This window comes from Canis aureus, chromosome 1, assembly GCF_053574225.1.
Source record: "Canis aureus isolate CA01 chromosome 1, VMU_Caureus_v.1.0, whole genome shotgun sequence".
Classification (NCBI taxonomy): Eukaryota; Metazoa; Chordata; class Mammalia; order Carnivora; family Canidae; genus Canis; species Canis aureus.
In genome coordinates, this window is record NC_135611.1 from 76332958 (window position 1) to 76354523 (window position 21566).

At 34.0% G+C, this 21566-nt stretch overlaps 1 protein-coding gene, 1 long non-coding RNA gene and 1 other non-coding gene across 6 annotated transcripts in view; 2 read left to right on the forward strand and 1 right to left on the reverse strand.

The window, feature by feature from the left end:
- The window catches only part of GKAP1 (G kinase anchoring protein 1), a 70949-nt gene that overhangs the window by 27942 nt on the left and 21441 nt on the right, over positions 1-21566 (forward strand). For 3 of the 4 annotated variants that reach the window (XM_077905350.1, XM_077905359.1, XM_077905367.1), the window contains 2 exons: positions 2079-2101; positions 20403-20556. In XM_077905350.1, coding sequence (XP_077761476.1) covers positions 2079-2101; positions 20403-20556 — 177 coding nt within the window. The remainder of the gene's footprint in view (positions 1-2078; positions 2102-20402; positions 20557-21566) is intronic. The other variant, XM_077905378.1, reaches the window with a different exon arrangement.
- LOC144318507 (uncharacterized) lies at positions 260-21033 on the reverse strand. Its single transcript, XR_013384474.1, has 3 exons — positions 20255-21033; positions 17075-17251; positions 260-375 (listed from the first exon to the last, which is right to left on the reverse strand). It is a non-coding gene; the product is annotated as an uncharacterized LOC144318507 (long non-coding RNA).
- Positions 9048-9120, forward strand: TRNAR-CCU (transfer RNA arginine (anticodon CCU)). The gene has a single exon. It is a non-coding gene; the product is annotated as a tRNA-Arg (tRNA).

The window sequence follows — 21566 nt, forward strand, 5'->3', positions numbered from 1 at the left end:
CTATTATGCTAGACTATTTTAAGTCTTTATATATTTTTAAGTTCCTTGCTATTTTTTAAAATAAGTAAGAATTGTTTTGTTAATGTGTTACTGAGATTATAAAAAATGTAAACCTGTTTGGAAATACACAATTTGGGGGATAGTTTAAAAGCAGTCATTAAATCTCCATAAAAATTAAATACAAATTTGTCTTTTTGTATCTGAATTTGTCCATATTATAAAACTCACTAAAAATAAAAATTGTAGTTTTTGAGTCATCTTGAAACATAATTATTGTCTTTATACATAAAGTAATTGGACTTACACCAGGCCAGGAATAGTATCATCAGATTTCATCCATTATTGGTCAGCCTCTTCAAATTATCTGGAACTACACTGTAGAAAATTAAAATACAAATTTTTAGAATGAGACTTATCACCAGAAAACTTTGTAATATCATTTGTATTTTTTTTTATTGAACAGAGAAGGCAAGGAAACTACATTATCCACCAAACTTTTGAAGATAGACCATAAAGCGCACTGTTTTTGATGTGGGAAGTTGTGAAAACCCTAAGTCTGTGCTATAAAATATGGTAGCCTCTATTCATGTGTGATGTTTTAAATATAAATTAATTAAAATGAACTAAAGTTAAAATTCATTAGTTGTATTAGCCACATTTCAAATGCTCAGTCCCTTCATGTGATTAGTAGCTTCCCCTTCATGTGGTTAGAAGCTACTAATGTGGCTAATACAACTAATGAATTTTTACTATAGTTCATTTTAATTAATTTATATTTATATTAAGTTTCTGTAAAGTTATCCTTACAGAAAATTTTTTCTGGACAGTGTTGTGTTTATGCCAGTCAGAATAGTTGCTGACAAAATGAACAGCTGTTTGTTCATTGACAGTGATCTATTTGATTCATATGAATTTAGCCTTAATACTTGGGTGTTTGTTCTGTGAGGATTAATAATACTACAGCAATAATCTGAAAAAAAAAAACGCAATGAAATAAAATACTCCAGCATTTTCAAAAGCAGGCCTATCTGTTAAATTAGGAATAAATTGAGAGCATTATATTGCTTTGGTTTAAGGATCAGGACAGTTTTTCCTGTAGTCTGCTTCTTTTATTAAGCTAAGTAGGATTTTGTAGCTTGAGCTGAAACTTGTGATTTTGACATATATTATACTTCTAGACTCTATTCTGATCAACAGATGCCTTAAAAAGCTGGACCAGCTTTTAAATTCTCAGTTGTAAGAATGCTATTCTATTAAATTATTGTTAGTCGCTGAGAATAGAAAATTTCTACTATGCACAATAAGCCATGTTAAATATTAGCTATCCCAATCATCTCTAATTTAAATAAGAACATTTTCTTCCTCCTCTTGGTACTTTAGTTTCAGCCTTGTGTCTGTGTGGATTTCCTTATGTCTTCTTTTTTCCTCCTTCTGTAATCCCTTTCCAGAAATGCTGTGTTGTTACTAAGTCAATGATTTGTTTAATCTGAATGTATTTTTATTGCCTTCTTTCTATTCATTTTATAAATATACATCAATTTGTAGTATTTCTTATAGTATTATCAAAGCACTATGATGTATATTTTTAAAATAAAGAAACTAGGAAAAAAAAGAAACTAGGAGTTTAAAAGACACAAATTATTATTCGTTTTTTTCCCCCACAAGGGCAGTGATCTGTACAATTTTGCAGTTATGGTATCCTGTGATTTGATTTTAGGCATATTTGTTCCCCTTTATGCTCCCCTAAAATTGTGTGAAACAGAAAACCTAAATTATTTGGAATTCAGCTGTTCAAATTTAATAATACCCTGTTGTATGAGCGGCATTGACTAGGATGTAATACATAGTCCCTAAACTGAGCAAATTAATGATTATATGTTGAAATTTAACATCTTCCACCTAGAGAGGTCAGTCTAATATCTCAGACAACCCTCAAATGACTTCTGTAACTCTTATTATAACTTTTAAATTCTTCTCAATTACGTCAAATATTTTTACATATTGGGTATTAATGATTATTAATACTAATAAAATTAATATTTTCTTCAATGAAATTTCACCCTTTTTTTCATTTTCAGATCACATTAGTAAAAAGACCGAGGTAAGTGTTATTGTAACTATCTTTATTCTAGAAAACACTTTATTATTTTAAGAATAATACTTCAGTGTTTGGCAGTAAGTCTTTTTTGAGACCTAGCCACTTAAAGGACAACTCATAGGTTTGTTCTAAATGAATTAGGTCATGTTTCTGGCTATTATAAGGATATAAAATATATTACAGTAGAATAAAATATTATTTGCATGAAGAAACTATAATATTATTTGGCTTTATTATCCTAAATTGTGTGGATGTGCTTGCACGTGTGTGCTCACATATGCACACCCACCTACACCTAAAAGGTTACCACATGTAAGCTTAAAATTTTAGGGAGAAGTGGTATAATACTTCAGTCTTTATTAAAAATGTCTTGAAACAAAGTCTCAAGATATTTTGGAATTATGGAAATTGTGAAGTAAGCTGTGATTCTGTGGTTTATACCTATGCATCATCTACTACTCTTAATATTCACCATTAGAGGGTAGTACACCCTACACATAACTTCCTGGGGTTATTGGTCACTTTTATTTTTTTTTTAAGATCCAGTACCAGATTCTTCAAACCTTTTAAAATTGGGAGGTACTACTATAAAATATCTTCTAATTTTGAGGAAGATACTAATAAAATGTTAGGAGTTATTTTGAATTCTTTAGGTACTAACTTGAAAGTTTCACTATTTTATTGTGTATGTATTCTTGTTAGTAATTCCAGTAGTCAGTTGTTTGAATGGTCAGAGATATTCCTGGATTTCACTTTATAATACATATATAGTTTTTGTCCATTTTTTATATTGTTTTAAGTATTTGCTTGACAAGTCAGAGAAATGAAATCATCTCTAGAAACCACATCTAAATAACTGTGACTGTATTAAAAATATAGTCTTTATGCACACAAGCACAAAATCGATTTGTTAAGGTGGATGGTGGAAATTCTTTTTATATAAAAACCACTGTCACCATTTTTTAGATTAAAAATTAAATGACGCAAATATAGTCTTGAGTATTCCTTTTATGTTTGAAAGCAGAAAACATGTACATTTGGACTGATTCCATTTTTTTAAATCCATTGACTGACTTGGAGGATAGCTTTATGCAAATGAAAAAGTAGATACAAATGGTACACGCTATTCCTAAGGGACCAGCAACTGTTAATGGTGAGAAAAATAATTTTTATAAACTATTCCATGCTTTACTTTCTTTCCTGATTTGAAAGGGGAAAAAAATTTCAGACTGATAGGGTCTCATGTATTTAATATATTCAATCTGAGTTGTATTTAAACAGGCATAGATGTGTGACTCAGCATATATTTTGGCTTTCATTATAGTTTTAGAGCTGAGTTCTGATTGTCTGCTGTTGATAAATAATTTTATATGTAATAAAATTCACTTTAAATAATTTTAATGATAAAGACATTTTCTATCTTTGTAAATACAGTCTAATTATAATTTATTTCTTACATAACTATTTTAGGAAATTGGTCAAAAGAACATGTAATTCACATTATCCTTTGACACTTGTTAAAAATATACCAAAGTTATGTTCTATTTCCATTAGAAGTGTTACTCATTTTCTTGGAACTTGAATATTTAAGTGTTGTAGTGGTTATGCCATTGCTCTAGGAATCTAGAACTTTTTGAGAGTTCAAAAATAAGCCTGAAAAAAATTCTGATTTTAAGTCTAAAATGAGATATGCTTTCTACTAAAAATATATGTATGAGTCTTCTGTTACAGATATGCTCAATAATTGACTTGTTTTTTCCATATTTAATTTGTTACTTATGCCAAGAAAAATTTTTCCCCATAGGAACTTTAAAATTTCTAACCTCTGTTGAAAACAATATACATCTCATCCATTCCTTCTTAAAGCAGGTATTTTCTGGATAAAGTTCAAAAGAGAAAAGATTTATTTTACTTCATTGCTAGGTGATGAGAAATACTTGAACTTCCTGTATGTTCCTCTAACTGCCAACTAAACTTCTTCTCGGGTTGATTTCATCATTCCCCTTTTTCTCTTTCTCCATCTATCTTGATTATGTTATTAATCTCATTGCTTTCTTTGTAATCTCTTTTACTCTGAAATGATTAGAAAAAAAATGACATTTGCAGTAGTAAAGAATGGGAACAATTAATTTTTCTTCCTTAAATGTCTAGGAAATGTTAGCTGCCACTCACTGCTACAACAGTCCCCTTATCCATTCTTCACTACAGTATAGTCAAGAACATCCCATAAGAATTCTAGACAAGCAGAATGAATAATAGAATGTGTGTTTGTACATACCTCTTAGAAACCTTAACTAATCATGCCTTTTAAGGAGCATTATTTGACCCTTAAAGTTGTTTTTAATTTTCACATGTTGCCTTTTTAAACACCGGTGCTGCAGGGTAGAGTATCACACAGCTACTACTTTCTCTTTAGCTCCACTTTCTTTTTTTATTTAGCTCCACTTTCATCTTGCCTTCACAACCCCAGTCCTTCCAGTGCTATTCAATAGCTTTAAATTTTTTATTTTTATTATTTTTAAAAATTTTTAAAGATTTATTTTATTTATTTATTTATTTATTTATTCATTCATTCATTCATTCATTCGAGACAGTCAGAGACACAGGCAGAGGGAGAACCAGGCTCCATGCCGGGAGCCTGACGTGGGACTCGATCCCGGGGCTTCAAGATCACACCCTGGGCTGAAGGTGGCACTAAACCGCTGAGCCACCTGGGCTGCCCAGTTTTAAAGCTTTTAGTGATCATCATATGTCTTAAAGTCTAAAAGGTCAGGTCTTCAGTATGCTTAAATGGACTGACTACCTTTTAAAGAGTACCCAAGAAGTTGTAACTGTGGTAGTCAAAGGGTAAGGAGGAAGGCTTATTGGGACAGGAATGGGAGAAAGGTTACTTTTCACAAGATACATTTTTTTAAAGTTTTTTTTAAAAGAGATCTTATTTATTCATGATAGACATAGAGAGATAGAGAGAGAGAGAGGCAGAGACACACACAGGCAGAGGGAGAAGCAGGCTCCATACCAGGAGCCCGACGTGGGACTCGATCCCAGGACTCCAGGATCACGCCCTGGGCCGAAGGCAGGCGCTAAACCGCTGAGCCACCCAGTGATCCCCCACAAGATACATTTTTGAGGTTTTCTGTTATGTTTATGTACTATGTATTTAAAAATTATATAAAGAATAAAAAGCACTGGGTGAGAGAAGGAACTGGGGGAACAAACCTGGTCTTATTTGGCTCCATACCCTATTTCCTTTTTGTTGCACAATGCTTCATGCATGTGTACCTTAGATATATGAACTTGGATGAATTCATTTTAGGTCCTAATTATATTAGCTGAAAATTAAGGTTGACTTTGTTGATTTCTAAAATTAGGATAAATGCTCAGTGTGTGATTAAATATTATATGCTAAAAATTGAACCCTATAGTTAACACTACTATCAAAACACAGGAGAACAGCAACAATGGCCCATTAGATTTTATTTTATTGTTTATTTTTATTTTTATTTTTTTTTAATTTTTATTTATTTATGATAGTCACACAGAGAGAGAGAGAGAGAGGCAGAGAGAGAAGCAGGCTCCGTGTACCAGGAGCCCGACGTGGGATTCGATCCTGGGTCTCCAGGATCGCGCCCTGGGCCAAAGGCAGGCTCTAAACTGCTGCGCCACCCAGGGATCCCCCCATTAAATTTTAAAAGCAAATAAATTCTACCTAATTTTTAAAAATCTCACCTAAAATTTGGCTTTACCTAAGCAACTCAACCTGTTTCCTACTCCTCAATGTCTTGAACTCTTGTGACTTTGTTCCATGGCTTTCCTTATTTGTGTTTATTATATTTGTTAGCTCTCTCTTGGTATAAGTAAGAGAAACCCAACTCAATCCAACATAAGAAAGAGATGCTTATTTGGTTGGTATATCCTGGAAGGATAGGGAAAGAGTTTGGCCTTAGAGTTGACTGGATCCCTGGATAGGTTTAGGATTCTTCATTTTTCTCACAAGTCTCAATTGCTATCTATGGCTTTACCTCCTGGCAGATCACATGGTTATTGGAGGATCTTGGGGCTACATCTTTACAGGATTTCCTACAAACTGTTAATTAGCTTTTGAGTCTTGATAGGTTAAAAATCAGTTTTTCTTTGAGGAGATGAGGAAGCAAGAAAATTCCCTATGTGGTATGATACGCTTTTTATCATATCACATTAGGGGATATAGAATGTCTGTTTATTTTTATGATGATAAAATTGATCTTCTTGAAGAAATGACTATTACTAACATAAATAAGTGATCAAATCTCCCATACAGATAATTCCAAATAATTTATGCAGGTATTCCACTTCCAGAGAGGGAGTTTAACTCCTTCCACTCTTGAGTATGGAGTGTGCTTAGTGACTTGCTTCCAAAGAGTAGAGTACAGAAGCAGGAAGGGAAATTAGTTTTATACTGTAGAAATCTGGCAGACACCACCTTGACCAGGTGATTAATATTAATATTATTAGTGATAGGTTGATAGCACATAGCCTTGATATGATGTGATAAGAATGGCCTATACTTCTGCAGTTTTCCTCACAAAAATCACATAAACCCAGTAAAATCATGATTAAAAAATATCAGGCAAATCGAAATCAAGGAACATTTTACAAAATACCTGGCCTGAATGACCAATATTCCTCAAAACTATCAAAAGCAAAGTCTGAGAAGTTGTCATGGACAGAGAAGGCGAAGGAGACATGATAAATGTAATACATCCTGAATGGAATCTTGGTATATGTGGTGCCAAAGCAAGCAGTGAATGGAATCTTGGAACAGAAAAATAACATTAGGGGAAAACTAGTGTAATCCGAATAAAGTATGGAGTCTAGGTTGGTCCTGTAGTGGTATAACGTACTATGATAATGTAACATGTTACCAACAGGGAAAGCTGGGTGAGTGATATATGGAAACTGTACTCTTCAAAACGTTTCTGTAAATCTAAGAGTATTCTAAAATTAAAAGTTTATTTCAAAACTTCAGCAGTGGATTCAGATGTCAACCGTTATAAAATTTCCCTTCAGAGTTGCACTCAGTGCCTTTTGTAGCTGTTAATGATTATTTCCTTTATCCATTAATTTTTTTACTGTGTTCTTCATTAAATTTAAATTTTTACTTTAAGATTACATGCATATAATAATAATTGAATGGCAGAGGAGAGTTTATGAAACCAGTAGTCTCCCAGCTATTGGCCCTTCCTTTACTACTTTTTAAAAGTCTTTCTCATATTTCACAATTGACCTGCATCAGGCCATGCAAAAGAATTTAGAGTTTTTGGAACACACTAGTTTTTCATGCTACCTTGTTGACCTGCATATTCTTCTGTTCTATCTTTCTCAGTGGTATCTTGTGCATGAATAGTTGTTAGTTCCTCTGGGAGAGGGAGTGAAGTCAGAGCAACCTAAGTCACCATCTTGCTGATGTCACTCTCTTGCTATCTTTCTTTATTTGCCTAACATGTTTCAGAACTTGGCTAAAGAGTTATATTTTCCTAGTTTCATTTAGATGCACAGAATATTTTGTATATACTTCATAGCATGCAATACTATTATTGTTGTTTTGCTTCTTCTCTAGAATTTTAGTTCCTGGAGTTCTGGGACCATATGTTGATTTAGTTTTCCTGGTAGTCCTAATTTCTGTCACATAGCGGGTAATGGAAGTGGAAGTTGGTTGATGAATGAATGAATGAATATTCTGCCTTTTCACTAAAACTTCCTCTAGCCTTTTTGGATCTATTTCTCTCATGTATTTTTACAACAAAACAGAGGCACATAGATCTTATTTTTTGTCAATTCAAGCACATTGTTCAAGCCTTCTGCTTAAGCAGTATTGCATCAAGTAGAATTCTGAAACTGCATCCTTACTCAGCAAGAAAAAATTCCATGATTGATTAATTATATTTGCCATTTATAAAAGAGGAAGAAGTGGCTACATGTCTTACAGGTACTTGCCATTTCTGACGTGTATGGAAGAGTCTATTGTATCTGTTATTATGTGTTAGTTTTTGTCTTTTTCAGTAGATTTGAGTTCCATGAGAGTAGCCTATGTGTTGCATAAGAAGGGCTTAATAAATATTTCAACTTCAAGACTTGAGTCCACCAGGGTCTGTCGTAGTGGGGAGAAGAAAGTAGACTTACCCCATATATAATGTTATCTTTAATATAAGAGCACTTTTAAGAATGCTGTTATTTAGATTTTCCCTTGAAATAAGTTCAAAGCACTCAACTGTAGCAAAAGAGAAATTGCACATATAGAGCATTTGATGTTTGCATATTACCATATATTAATGGATCTTAAAACTGTAAAGCTGGGAGGTTGTTCTAAAGGTGGCTTACAGACCCTGGAAGTATGAAAGGAATTGTTGATCAAGCATTAACATTTGTCAGTTTACTCTATAAATGATGTATTCTTCATTTGGAAATAGGAAGTCAGTGGGAAGCAAGGTTTGTTTGTTTTTTTAATCAAAGTATAATTTACACACAAAAGAATGCACAGGTCATAAGTGTGCAGTTTGATGAGGTTTGACAGAAATATATGACCTACATCCCTAACAAGGTAACATTATCATTACACCAGAAAGTTCCCTTCTCCCTGAAGCCAATCCCTTTCTTATGTCCTCCCCTGCCTACCACAGGCAACCACTGTTGTGATTTCTATCATCATAGATTAAATTTGCCTCTTTATTTAAAGTAAAGCGTACAGTATGTTATTTGGTCTGGCTCTTTCCCTCCCAAATGTTGAAGGTTTGTCCATGTTCTTGTGTGTATCAGTGGTTTTTTTCCTTTTCATTGTTAAATTGTATTCCATGGTATGAATATATCATAATGTGTTTATTCTGTTGATGGACATTTAGTTTGTTTCCTTTTTTTGACCATTATGAATTAGGCTGTTAGAACATTTTTAAAAAATAGTTTGTTTAGGAGCACCTGGCTGGCTTAGTTGGTAGAGCATGTGACTCCTGATCTTGGGGTCATGAGTTCAAGCCCCATGTTGGGTGTGAAGATTGCTTAATTAAAATAAAATATTTTTAAAAACCAGCTTTATTTCAGTATAATTTACATACTATAAAGTTAGCCGTTTTAAGTAGATTTTAAATTCAGCTGATTTTAGTATATATACAGAGTTGTACAGCCATTACTGTAATTAATTTTAGAACATTTCTGTCATCCCCATAAGAAACCTCATGCCCATTACCAGCTATTCCCCATACCCTTTCTGCCCTAACCCCTCTCCCCCAGCTTAGGTAACTGCTATATCATTTGTATAGATTTGCCTGTTTTGTACACTTAGTATAAATGGAATCACACACAATGTGGTTTTTGAGATTTCTTACACTTAGCATGATGTTTTTAAAGTTCATTCGTGTTGTAACATCTATCAGTATTTTATTCCTTTTTATCACTAAAAGTATTGTATTTTATTTTAGTTACACATTAATCACTTGGACATATGGGGTGTTTTCACCTTTTTTTTTTTTTTTAATAAAGAAAAAGCCTAATGCAGGGCTTGAACTCCCCCAACCCTGAGATCAAGACCTGAGCTGAAATCAAGAGTCCTATGCTTAACCAACTGAGCCACCCAGGTGCCCTGGTTGTTTCCACTTTTTAAATTATGAATCATGCTACTATGAACATTCATGTACAAGTCCTTATATGTTTAATTTCTCTTAGGTAAAATCCTAAGAATAAAATTGCTGTGTCATGGGGTAGATGTTTGTTTATTTATTTTTCTTTTATTTTTTAAAGATTTGTGTATAGTTGACACACAATGTTCTATTAGTTTCAGGTATATAACATAGTGATTTGACAAGTTTATATGTTATGCTATGTTAACTACAAGTGTAGCTATAAAATGCTGTTACAATATCATTGGCTATATTCCTTATGCCCTACCTTTTATTACTTTGATGTATGTTTAACTGCAAGAAACTGCTGAAGAGTTTTCCAAAGTGAATATGCTCTTTTAGACTTGTTAGAGGCATAGGTATTTGTGAAGTAAGGAAAGTTGTTTTTGCATTCCTGGTAGGAAGACTGACAAAAGTTTTTTTATAATGCTAGTAACTTTAGTTCCTTTCACTATAAATGAAGAAGTAGTTTCAATAATTATTTGTATTTCTGTATGCCAGTAACAGTGTAATTAAAATCAAAATGCTTTTTATCATAATATAATAATACCTAGGAATAAATATAATAAAGATATATAAGGCCTATATTGGGAAAATTACAAAACTTTATTGCAAGAAAGTAAAGACTCAAATAGAAGAATATTCCTTGACTTATTAACACAAAGATACTCACTTTTTCTCAAATTAATCTGTAAAATCTGTACAGTCTCAGCCAAAATCACAATTTAGTTTTTTTATTAACTGAAGTAAAGTTGACCTGCAATATTATATTAGTTTCAGGTGTATAGCATAATGATTCAACATTTATATGCATTATGAAATGTTCACTACCATTAAGTATAGTTATAATCTGTCACCACACAAAGTTATTACAGTATTATTAAGAATGTTCCCTATGCCATAGTTGAAAATCCCTATGACTTATGTATTTTATAACTGAAAGCTTATACATCTTAATCTCTTCTTCTATTTAACCCACCCACCCCTAACAACCACCAGTTTGTTCACCTTATTTGTCTGTTTTGTTTTGACAATTTAATTTTTAAACTAAAAACTAAAGCACTTCTAAAAAATTAATAGGGAAATGAAAAAGACCAAAATAACCAAAACATTCTTGAAGAAAAATAATTTGTCCAATCAGATATCAAGATTTTTTATAAAATTAATAATTAATACAGTAAAGAATAGAGGCAGAATGATAGATAAAAAGAACATTAGAACAAAACAGCACAGAAACAGGCCAACTATGAATATAACCTTGATCTGCAACAGAGTGAAGTAAAATAGTACTAGGTAGAGGATGAACTCTTTTTTAAATAAATGATTTTGGGCAATTGAGTATGTTTATGGAAAAAAGATTAGATTATTTCAAATCATGCATAAAAATTCATGCACAGAGAATCAAAGGCATAAAAGTCAAAGGCTATGTTATGAAGCTTATGGGTGCTAATACAGGAATATTTTTATGACTTTAGGGTAGGAAAGACACAAAACCCACTAGCTTTAAATTTATACATTAAGGAATTATTTCCATCAAAATATATTACAAAAGTGAAAGGACGATCTTCAGAGTAGGAAAAGATTTCTTCCAAAATAGCACTCATTGATGAATCTATGAAAAAGCAAGTACTCACAAAAGGGGATATTTATATGTCTTAAAAACATGAAAAGATGTTCAACTTCATTAGCGGTCATGGAAATGCAAATTAAAACCACATATTAATCTCCAGTTTAGCAAAAATCAAAGAATTTCATGATTTGTGTGTGTGTGTGTATACATATATATATATTTTTTAAGATTTTATTTTTAAGTAATCTCTACATCAACATGGAGTTTCAGATCAAAAGTTACATGCTCTACCACTGAGCCAGCCAGGCCACCCCCAAAGCCTTCGATGATTTGAATTGTTGGTGAGGATATGAAATAATATATTACTGCTTATGAAGAGATAACTTGTTACAAACAATTTTGTTCAACATAGTACTAGAAGTCCTAGCCAGGGCAGCTAGGCAAGAAAAAGAAATAAAAGGCATCCAAATCAGAAAGGAAGAAGTAAAAGTGTCCTTGTTTGTAGGTGACATGATATTATGTATAGAAAAGGCCCAATAAAGACTCCATCAAAAAACCGTTAGAACTAATAAATGAATTTAGCGAAGTTGTCAGATACTAAATCAATATACAAAAATCTGTTGCATTTCTATACACTAATAATAACAACTTACCAGAAAATTTAAGAGAACAATCCCATTTACAGTTGCATCAAAAAAAAAAAAAAACCCAGAAATAAATTTAACTAAGGAGTTGGAAGACTTGTAGACTGAAAACTATGACATTAATGAAAGAAATTGAGGAAGGCACAAATAAATGGAAAGGTATCCCATGCTCATGGATTGTAAGAATATTGTTAAAATGTCCATACTACCCAAAGCAGTCTACAGATTCAGCTCAAACTCTATCAAGATTCCAGTAGGATTTTTCACAGAACTAGAATAAACAATCCTTAATTTGTATGGAACCACAAAAGACCCTGAATTACCAAAGTAATCTTGAGAAAGAAGCACAAAACTGGAGGTATGATGCTCCCTGATTTCAAGCTGCACTACAGAGCTATAGTTAAAAGAAAAAAAGTATGGTTATTGGCATAAAAACAGACACAGAACAATGGAATAGAATAGAGAAGCTCAGAAATAAATCCACACTATACATGGTCCATGAATTTATGACAAAGGAAGCAAGAATATACAGCGAGGAAAGGACAGCCTCTTCAATAAATGGTATTGAGAAAACTGGACCACTATCTTATACTACACACAAAAATTCACTTAAAATGAATTAAAGACTCAAATATAAGACATAAATCCCTAAAACTTATCCTAGAAGAGTTAGCCAAAAAAAAAAAAAAAGAAAAAGAAAGAAAGAAAGAAAGAGAAAGAAAGAAAAGAAAAGAAAGAAAGAACCTTGCTAAGTGTGAAAACATGGTGAACCTAGTGGATGTTACGCTAAGTAAAATGAGACAGAAAGACAAATACCATATGATTTCACTTATATGTGGAACCTAAAAATATGAGCAAAAAAACTAAAAAAAAATAGGCTCAAATAGAGAACAATTGGCTGGTTTCCTGAGGGGAGAGTGGTAGAGGAAAGGGCAAAATTGAAGGAGATCAAGAAGTACAAACTTTGAGTTCTAAAATAAGTCATAGAGATGAAAAGTACAGCATAGGGAAAATAGGTAGTAATATTATAACATTGAATGGTGACACATGGTGACTTACTGTGGTGAGCACTATGTAACAGAATTGCTAAGTCACACTGTTATACAGTGAAATGAATGTATCATTGTATGTCAACTATGTTTCAATTAGAATGCTCCAGTAAGAAAACATGGGTGGTAAGCTTGACGTTGCAGTTGGCGATGATTTTTTTGGATTTGATCCCAAAAGCAGAGGCAACAAAAGCAAAAGTGAACAAGTGGGACTACATCAAACTAAAAAGCTTCTGCGCTCCAAAAGAAACCATAATCAAAATGAAAAGGTAACCTACTGAATGGAAGAAAATATTTGCAAATCATATATCTAATAAGGAGTTAATATTCAAAATATGTAAAGAAGTTGTACAAGTCAATAGCAAAAAACTAAACAATTCACTAAAAAATAGGGAGAGAATATGAGCAGACATTTTTCCAAAGAAGACATATAGATTTGGGATCCCTGGGTGATTCAGCGGTTTGGCGCCTGCCTTTGGTCCAGGGCGTGATCTTGGGGTCCTGGGATCGAGTCCCACGTTGGGCTCCCTGCATGGAGCCTCCTTCTCCCTCTGCCTGTGTCTCTGCCTCTCTCTCTCTGTGTCTCTCATGAATAAATAAATAAAATATTTAAAAAAGACATATAGATGCCCAACAGGCCCATGAAAAGATGTTCAACATTACTAACCATGGGGAAAATGCAAATCAAAACCACAATGAGATTCACCTCAAACCTATTAGAAGAGCTATTATCAAAAGGACAAGAAATAACAAATGTTGGCAAGGATGTGGAGAAAAGGGAACCCTCATGCATTGTTGGTGGGAATGTCAATTGGTGCAGCACCTATGGAAAACAGCATGGAGGTTCCTCAAAAAGTTGAAAATAGAGCTACCCTATGACCCAGAAACTGCACTACTAGGTATTTATATTACTTAGCCATTAAAGAAATGAAATCTTGCCATTTGCAACAATGTGGGTGGAACTAGAGGGTGGTATACTGAGCAGAGTAAGTCAATCAGAGAAAGACAATTATATGATTTCACTCATGTGGAATTTAAGAAACAAAACAGAAGATCATAGGGAAAGGGAGGGAAAAAATAAAACAAGATGAAATCAGGAAGATAAACATGAGAGACTCTTGACTCTAGGAAACAAACTGAGGGTTGCTGGAAGGAAGGTGGATGGAGGGAGGGGTAACTGGGTGATGGGTGTTAAGGAGGGCACGTGATGTGATGAGTAATGGGCATTATATGCAACTGATGAATCACTGAACTCTACCTGTGAAACTAATTGAAACTAATAATATATTATATGTTAGTTGAATTTAAATTAAAAAAATACATCTGTACCGTTAACATCTAAATCTACAAGGGTAGGCTTACTAGAAAAATACAAGCACCGCAGAGAACTCCTTAAGTTGAAAATGTTCATGAACCCCTTCAACCTCTTCAACTCTGAACCATATGAGGAAAAGGATGGATTCTTGGGTCCAGAGTGGGCAAGATCTGGGTCATTAGTTAGGATACCACGTTTAAAAGGTGCGGATCCTAACTGCAACAACAGTGATCGATCCATCCAAGAAACAGAACTGAAATATGAGCTGCCACTTTGAGGGGGCAAAAGAAGCAGAACCCAGAATCCCAAGATCATGACCTAAACCAAAGGCAGATGCTTAACCAACTGAGCCACCCAGATGCCCCAGCTAAGAGTCTTTGAGGTTTTCCTAAAAAAAACATATCTTTTTTAAGATTTTATTTATTTATTGGTAGAGAGTGTGAGCAGGGGGAGAGACAGAAGGAGAGAGAGAATTTCAGGCAGACTCCACACTGAGTACAGAGCCTGATGTGGGGCTTGATCCCACATAATCTCAGGTCACACCCTGAGATTATGACCTGAGTGGAAACCAAGAGTCGGATGCTTAACTGATTGAGCCACTTAGGTGACCCTCTATTTTTATCTTATTTTTCCTTCCATTCTATATTCATCTGTTTTGCTTCTTAAATTCCACGATTGAAATAATATGGCATTTATCTTTCCCTGACTGACTTATTTTGCATAGCATAATACACTCTAGTTCCATCCATGATGTTGCAAATGGGAAGATTTCATTCTTTTTGATGGCTTAGTAGTATCCCATTATATATAAATACCACATCTTTATTGATTCATCAGTCGAACATTTGGGCTCTTTCCATAATTTGGCTATTGTTGATAATGCTGCTATCATTAGGGGTCCATGTACCCATTCAAATCAGCATTTTTGTATCCTTTGGATAAATACCTTGCAATTGCTAGGTTATAGGGTAATTCTATTTTTAACCTTTTAAGGAACCTGCATACTGTTTTCCAGAATGGCTGTACCAGTTTGCATTCCCAGCAGTGTAAGAGAGTTCCCTATTTCTCTGCATCCTTTCCAAGATCCATTCTTTCCTGAGTTTTAATTTTAGTCATTGTGACAAGTGTGAAGTGATATTTCATGTGGTTTTGATTCGTATTTTCCTGATGATGAGTGATGTTGAGCATTTTTGCATGTGTCTCTTAGTCATGTGTATGTCTTCTTTGGCAAAATGTCTGTTCATGCCTTCTGTCCATTTCTAAATTTTTTGGGAGTAGAATTTGATGAGTTCTTTATTATGGATTCTGGGTACTAGCCCTTTATCTGATAGGTCATTTGCAAATATCTTCTCCCATTCTGAGGGTTGTCTTTTAGTTTTGTTGATTGTTTTCTTTGCTGTTCAGAAGCTTTTTTATCTTGATGATATCTCAATATTTCATTTTTGCTTTTGTTTCCCTTGCCTCTGGATATATGTCTAGTAAGAAGTTGCTGTGGCCAAGGTCAAAGAAGTCTCTACTTGTGTTCTCCTTTAGGATTTTGATGATTTTTTATCTCACATTTAGGTCTCTCATCCATTTTAAATTTATTTTTTGGATAATGTAAGAAAGTTCAGCACTATTTCTTAAAATATTCTCTGTTCCTATCTATTTTCTCCTTCTGAGATTCCCACAATGGATATTTTGGCCTACTTCGTAGTACCCTATAGATACCTCAGGCTCTATTTCCTTTTCTTCAATTATTTTTCTTTCTATTCTTTGTTCCTACGTAATTTCCATCGTCCTATCTTTAAGCTCACTGATTTTTCCTTTTGCTTGCTCAATTCTGCCTTTAATTTGTCATTTCAGTTGTACTTTTCAGCTCTAGGATTTTTTTTTTTTTGGGAGGGGGTATCTTTTTAGGTTTTCTGTCTCTATTGATATTTACATTTTGTTCACACATTGTTTTCTTGATTTTCCCCACAACTCCTTTAGTTCTTTGAGCAGTCTTTGACAATTGTTTTTTTTTTTTTTTTTTTGATTTTTTTTTTTTTTTTTTGACAATTGTTTTGAAGTCTTTGTTTCATGTAACTGCCATAGGTCTTTTTCAGGGACAATTTCTGTTGGTTAATTTTTTGCCTTTCAGTGGGTCATATTTCCCTATTTCTTGAATACATTGTGATTTTTTTGTTAAATGATAGACATTTAATAATATGGCAACTCTGGAAATCAGATTCTCCTCCTTCCTTGGAGAGTGGTGTTTTTTTAATTTTTGTTTTTTTGATTGTTTAGGCTCTCTCTGTTCCAAATATGAACATAAGGTGTAAGCTTTAGGCCTTTTCCTGAGGCTTTTTCCTTGGGCCTGTACAGTCACTTTCTAATTTTCCCCTTATAGGCATTTGTTTCTAAATGTCCTAATTTTTAATGTCTGGCTCCCAAAAGTGAAAAAGCAAAAAATGAAGGGAGGAAGAATGGGCACCAGCCCTTTAAATCTAGTGGAAGTCACTTCAGCTGGAGGGAGAGGGGCTTACAACAATTTGAGGAGGTACAACTACAATGGTTGCCTGTCTCCTTGTCTGGACTGTGATCAGAGCAGCAGTCAGTAACCAAAGCAGGTTCCTATTATTTGGAGGACAGGGTACTTTTTGTCCACCTTAGTTCCCATAAACTGTGCATGCTGCTCCACAAGCCTGCCTGCCAGCCACATGGCTGAGGTTGGGGGATGAGTAACTACTACTGTACTAAAAGCTAAAATTAACCAAAATTAACTTACCTTCCATGTCTTGCCCTGGAAGTTGCAAGCCCTTGATAGATTCCAAAATTCTAAAACAGTTACATCAGATAGATTCTGACAGTGCAGTTGTTGTCCAGGTGAGGAGACAGATTCCTTGTGCTTCTTCATCTTCTCAGGATCCTCTCTGATTGATTTTTGAGTTAGTTTTTGTGTATGCTGTGAAAAAAGAGGCCAAATTCACTTTTTGGCATGTGTGTATCCAGTTGTTCCAGCTCCACTTGTTGAAAACACTCTTGTTTCCTTAATGAAGCAACTTACTACTTTTTAAAAAGTAAACTGACTGGGGCGCCTGGGTGGCTCAGTCAGTTAAGTGTCTGCCTTTGGCTTAGGTGGTGATCCCAGGGTCCTAAAATCAAGCCCCTGCTGAGCAGGGAGCCTGATGACTCTCCCTCTCTCTTGCCCCTCTCCCCCCACTCATGTTCTTTCTCTCTTTCTCAAATAAAATCTTTGAAAAAAAAAAAACTGACCATGAATGTGAAGGCTTATGTCTATATTCTATTATGTTTCAATGATCTATAAGGCTAAAATTACACAAACATCATACTGTCTTTCTCATTATATATTTGGCACATAATAGATGTTCAGTATTTGAGTTAAATTGAAATGGAATTGCTCAACTTATTAAAGAATGTGTGTTCTTACATTTGACATATTTTTGTCTTTTTTCTTTTGGGGTATGTGTATGTGGTGGGGGGAGTTGTGGGTGATTTATTTTTGCTTCTTTTCTCCCTAGTTTCTTATCAGACTGTCTTTATAAAAATTCCTTTCTTACTCTGTGAAGAAATTTTCTGACTCACTGATAAATACTCAAGGTCAGAGTACCTTTGGGATAGGCATGCTGGTAATGATAGTAGCCATCAAAAAACAGAACTGGAATTGCACTTTTTAGAGAAGTGAAATCCAGAGGCCAATTAGTTGCTTTCATATCATTCCTTTCTTAGAAGTTTAGCACTGTTTTAAGCATTGTTGTATTTATTATTTAAAGTGAAATCTTACCAGAATATACTGGACATATTTTGTGAAGCAGTAGACTTATATTTGTACCACTTAGCAATAGAATAACTGATAGGCAAGTTATTTAACTTTAGTGAGGCCTTGATTACTTTGTGGCAAAATAATTCTTGCTCTCTCAATCTCCTGTGTTGTTAATAAGAATCAAAGTGATGTTTATGTAAGAGTTTTACAAAATACAATGTGCTACACAAGTATTTTTAATGTCATTTATTTATTAAGCAGTGATAACACATTTTTGTTTCTTTCAAACACTTTCTAAGATAATATATAGGGAAAGGAATTTGAACTTTTGGGTCATTTGCTTACAAATACAGTCGAAATGTGTAAAATTTGAGTGTTATAGCTCAAGAATATGGGACATATGTGAAACTAATGAGAGTGAGAGGAATATTTTCTTCAGTCTCTTTTTAAAAATTTTTTTAAATTTATTTGAGAAAGAGAGAAGCTCAAGCAGACTCCATGCTGAGTGCAGAGACTGACACAGGGCTGGATCTCACAACCCTGAGATCATGACCTAAGCTGAAACCAAGAATTGGACACTTCACTGCACCACCCAGGCGCCCCTTCAGAGGTCTCTGTCTTTATAACAGGAAGTGGAGAGGAAATACCACTTTGATTGAAGAACATGTAAAATTTCTCATTTAATGTAATTGGTAGATTGTGATAAAATCTTGTCTCTTTATCACAAATATGTAGAATTTATGTAAAAATTATTTTTAAAATGTAATAGACAAGATGGAGCAATACATAGCTATAAGAATCAAGGCAGTGTGGCATGGCATAAGGGTAGACATACAAGTTGACAGAATAGAATTAAATCCAGAAGGAAACTCTTAAATTTGTGGTCAGTTGATTTTGTACAGGAATGCCAACACAATCTAGTGGGGGAAGGAATAATCTTCTCAACAAATAATGCTGGATATCCACATGCAGAAGAATGAGTTTGGGCCCTTTGTTCACTCCATACACACACAAAAAAAATTACTCAAAATGGATTATAGACCTAAATGTAAGAGCTAAAATGGTAAAGCTCTTAGAAGAAGGAATTATAGGAGTACATCTTCATAACTTTGAGTCGTTTCTTGCATAAGTTGGATGCTGTCAAAAGGAATTTCGTAATACAAAGGACACTATCAAGAATGTGAAAGGAAAACCTGCAGAGTGGGAGAAAATATTTCCAGATCATATATTTGACAATAGGCTTGTATCTAGACTATATAAAGAACTCTTACACTCAAAAGTAAAAAGCAATCCAGTTAAAAAGCAGGCAAAGGATCTCAGTAGACATTTTTCCAAAAAGATATACGAATGTCCAATAAGCATATGAGAAGATGCTTAGCACCACTAGCCATCAGGAAAATGCAGCTGAAAGCCATAGTATGATACCATTTCATACTCAATTGGGTGTCTGTGATCAATAAAGACAGATAATGGCAAATGTTGGTGAGAATGTGAAGAAATTAGAACTCTCATTCTGATGGGATTATAAAATGGTGCAGCTGCTTTGGAAAACTATCTGGCAATTCCTCAAAAAGTTAAACATTGAGTTACCATATGTCCCAGAAGTTCTACTCATAGATACATATATACATAAGAGAATTAAAAACATAGCCACAAAATACCTGTTCTTGAATGTAATAGTAGTAGTATTCATAATAACCCAAAAGTCAAAACCACACAAATGTCTATTAACCACAGCATGGAGAAATAAAACGTAGTTATTATTTGGTAATGAGAAATGAAGTGCTGATACATGCTATAATAATATAGGTGAACTTTGAAATCATTGTACTAAGTGAAAGAAGCCTGTCACATAAGACCACATATTATATGGTTTCATTTATATTGAATGTCCAGAAAAGGCAGGTGTATCTGGACAGTAGATTAGTGTTATGCAGGGGACAACTGAGTAGGGAGAAGTAGGGAATGACTGCTAAAAGTTCAAAGTTTGTTTGGGAGGTGATGAAACTTATTAACTTAATTATAATTATGGTTGCACAATTCTGGATATATTAAAAACCATTGAAATGTGCATTTTAAATGGGTGAATTGTATATGCTATATGGATAATTTTTTTTAAATTAAGCAGTACCCAACTCAAAGTATGAAGGAAAGGTCATCTAAGAATGCATCTCTACTGTTTACCTCTTGGAGATAGAGAAGAATCAGATGGTTGATTGTCTCTTAGTTACCATTTTTCTTTCATTCTCCAGCCTTCTGGTGGCTGACTAGGTTTATTAAGTGCATACACTTTCGTGTTGAATGATAGTAAATCATAATTCATTTTTGACAGGAATTGAGTTCTCAGACTTTATCACATGATGGAGGATTCTTCAATAGACTGGAAGATGATGTTCATAAAATTCTTATTAGAGAAAAAAGAAGAGAACAGCTTACAGAATATAATGGAACAGATAATTGCGCAGCTCATGAACACAACCAGGCATGTAAAATAGAAAATTCTCTTAAAATCACAGTGAAATTAAAATGCAATTTTCCTTTCTTAAAAAACAGTAGAATCCAGTTATGATATGACGTTACAGTCTTAGGATATTATCTTAGTCATTATCATGCATAGATACTTACATTAACATGTATCAGGTACTCCATTTATTGAATATTTACTGAGTGTGTGCTATGTGCTAGATACTCTTAGGCACCAGTATAGGAAAGTGGGAATACCAAGGTGGGTGGGACTGTCCTTCACTTAGATACTCAGAGTAGTGGGGGTAAGAGGAGGCAAACCTATAGAGTATCATTCAGCATGATGAAGGCTTTGAGAGAGAGATGAACAATACAAATGAGGTTTTGAATAGAGAAGGTATTAGCTCCCTCCTTGGGTGAGTTGTGAAAGGTGTCTGAAGAATTGACATTTGGGATGGACACTGAATGATGAATAAACTATAAGAGAAATGGAGGGGCCCTACGGGAAGTGCAATAGCAGAGGTCCAGAGCTGCATAAGCTTTAGACTGAGTATTCAGGAAATAAAAGGTTCTGTACTGAGAAGCACAGTGTGTGTGAGGCTAGGGTAACAGGGCCAGGGAAATAGCTTGGGTTTTAGATTATGAAAGTCTTTTTATGGGGAAATAAGTTGGAATTTTAACCTGTAGACAGGAGTTGCAAACTATTGCCCTAAGAATGGCACTCACATTTTAAATATATTACTCAACAAACAAAAAAGAAAGAAAACTTCATCATATAGAGACCTATAAATGCATCTTTCTTTCTCTTTCTTTCTTTCTTTCTTTCTTTCTTTCTTTCTTTCTTTCTTTCTTTCTCTTTCTTTCTTTCTTTCTTTCTTTTTCTATCTATCTATCTATCTATCTATCTATCTATCTATCTATTTATCTATCTATCTATCTATCTATCTATCTATCTATTTATTTATTTATGATAGACGCAGAGAGAAAGAGGCAGAGACACAGGCAGAGGGAGAAGCAGGCTCCATGCAGGGAG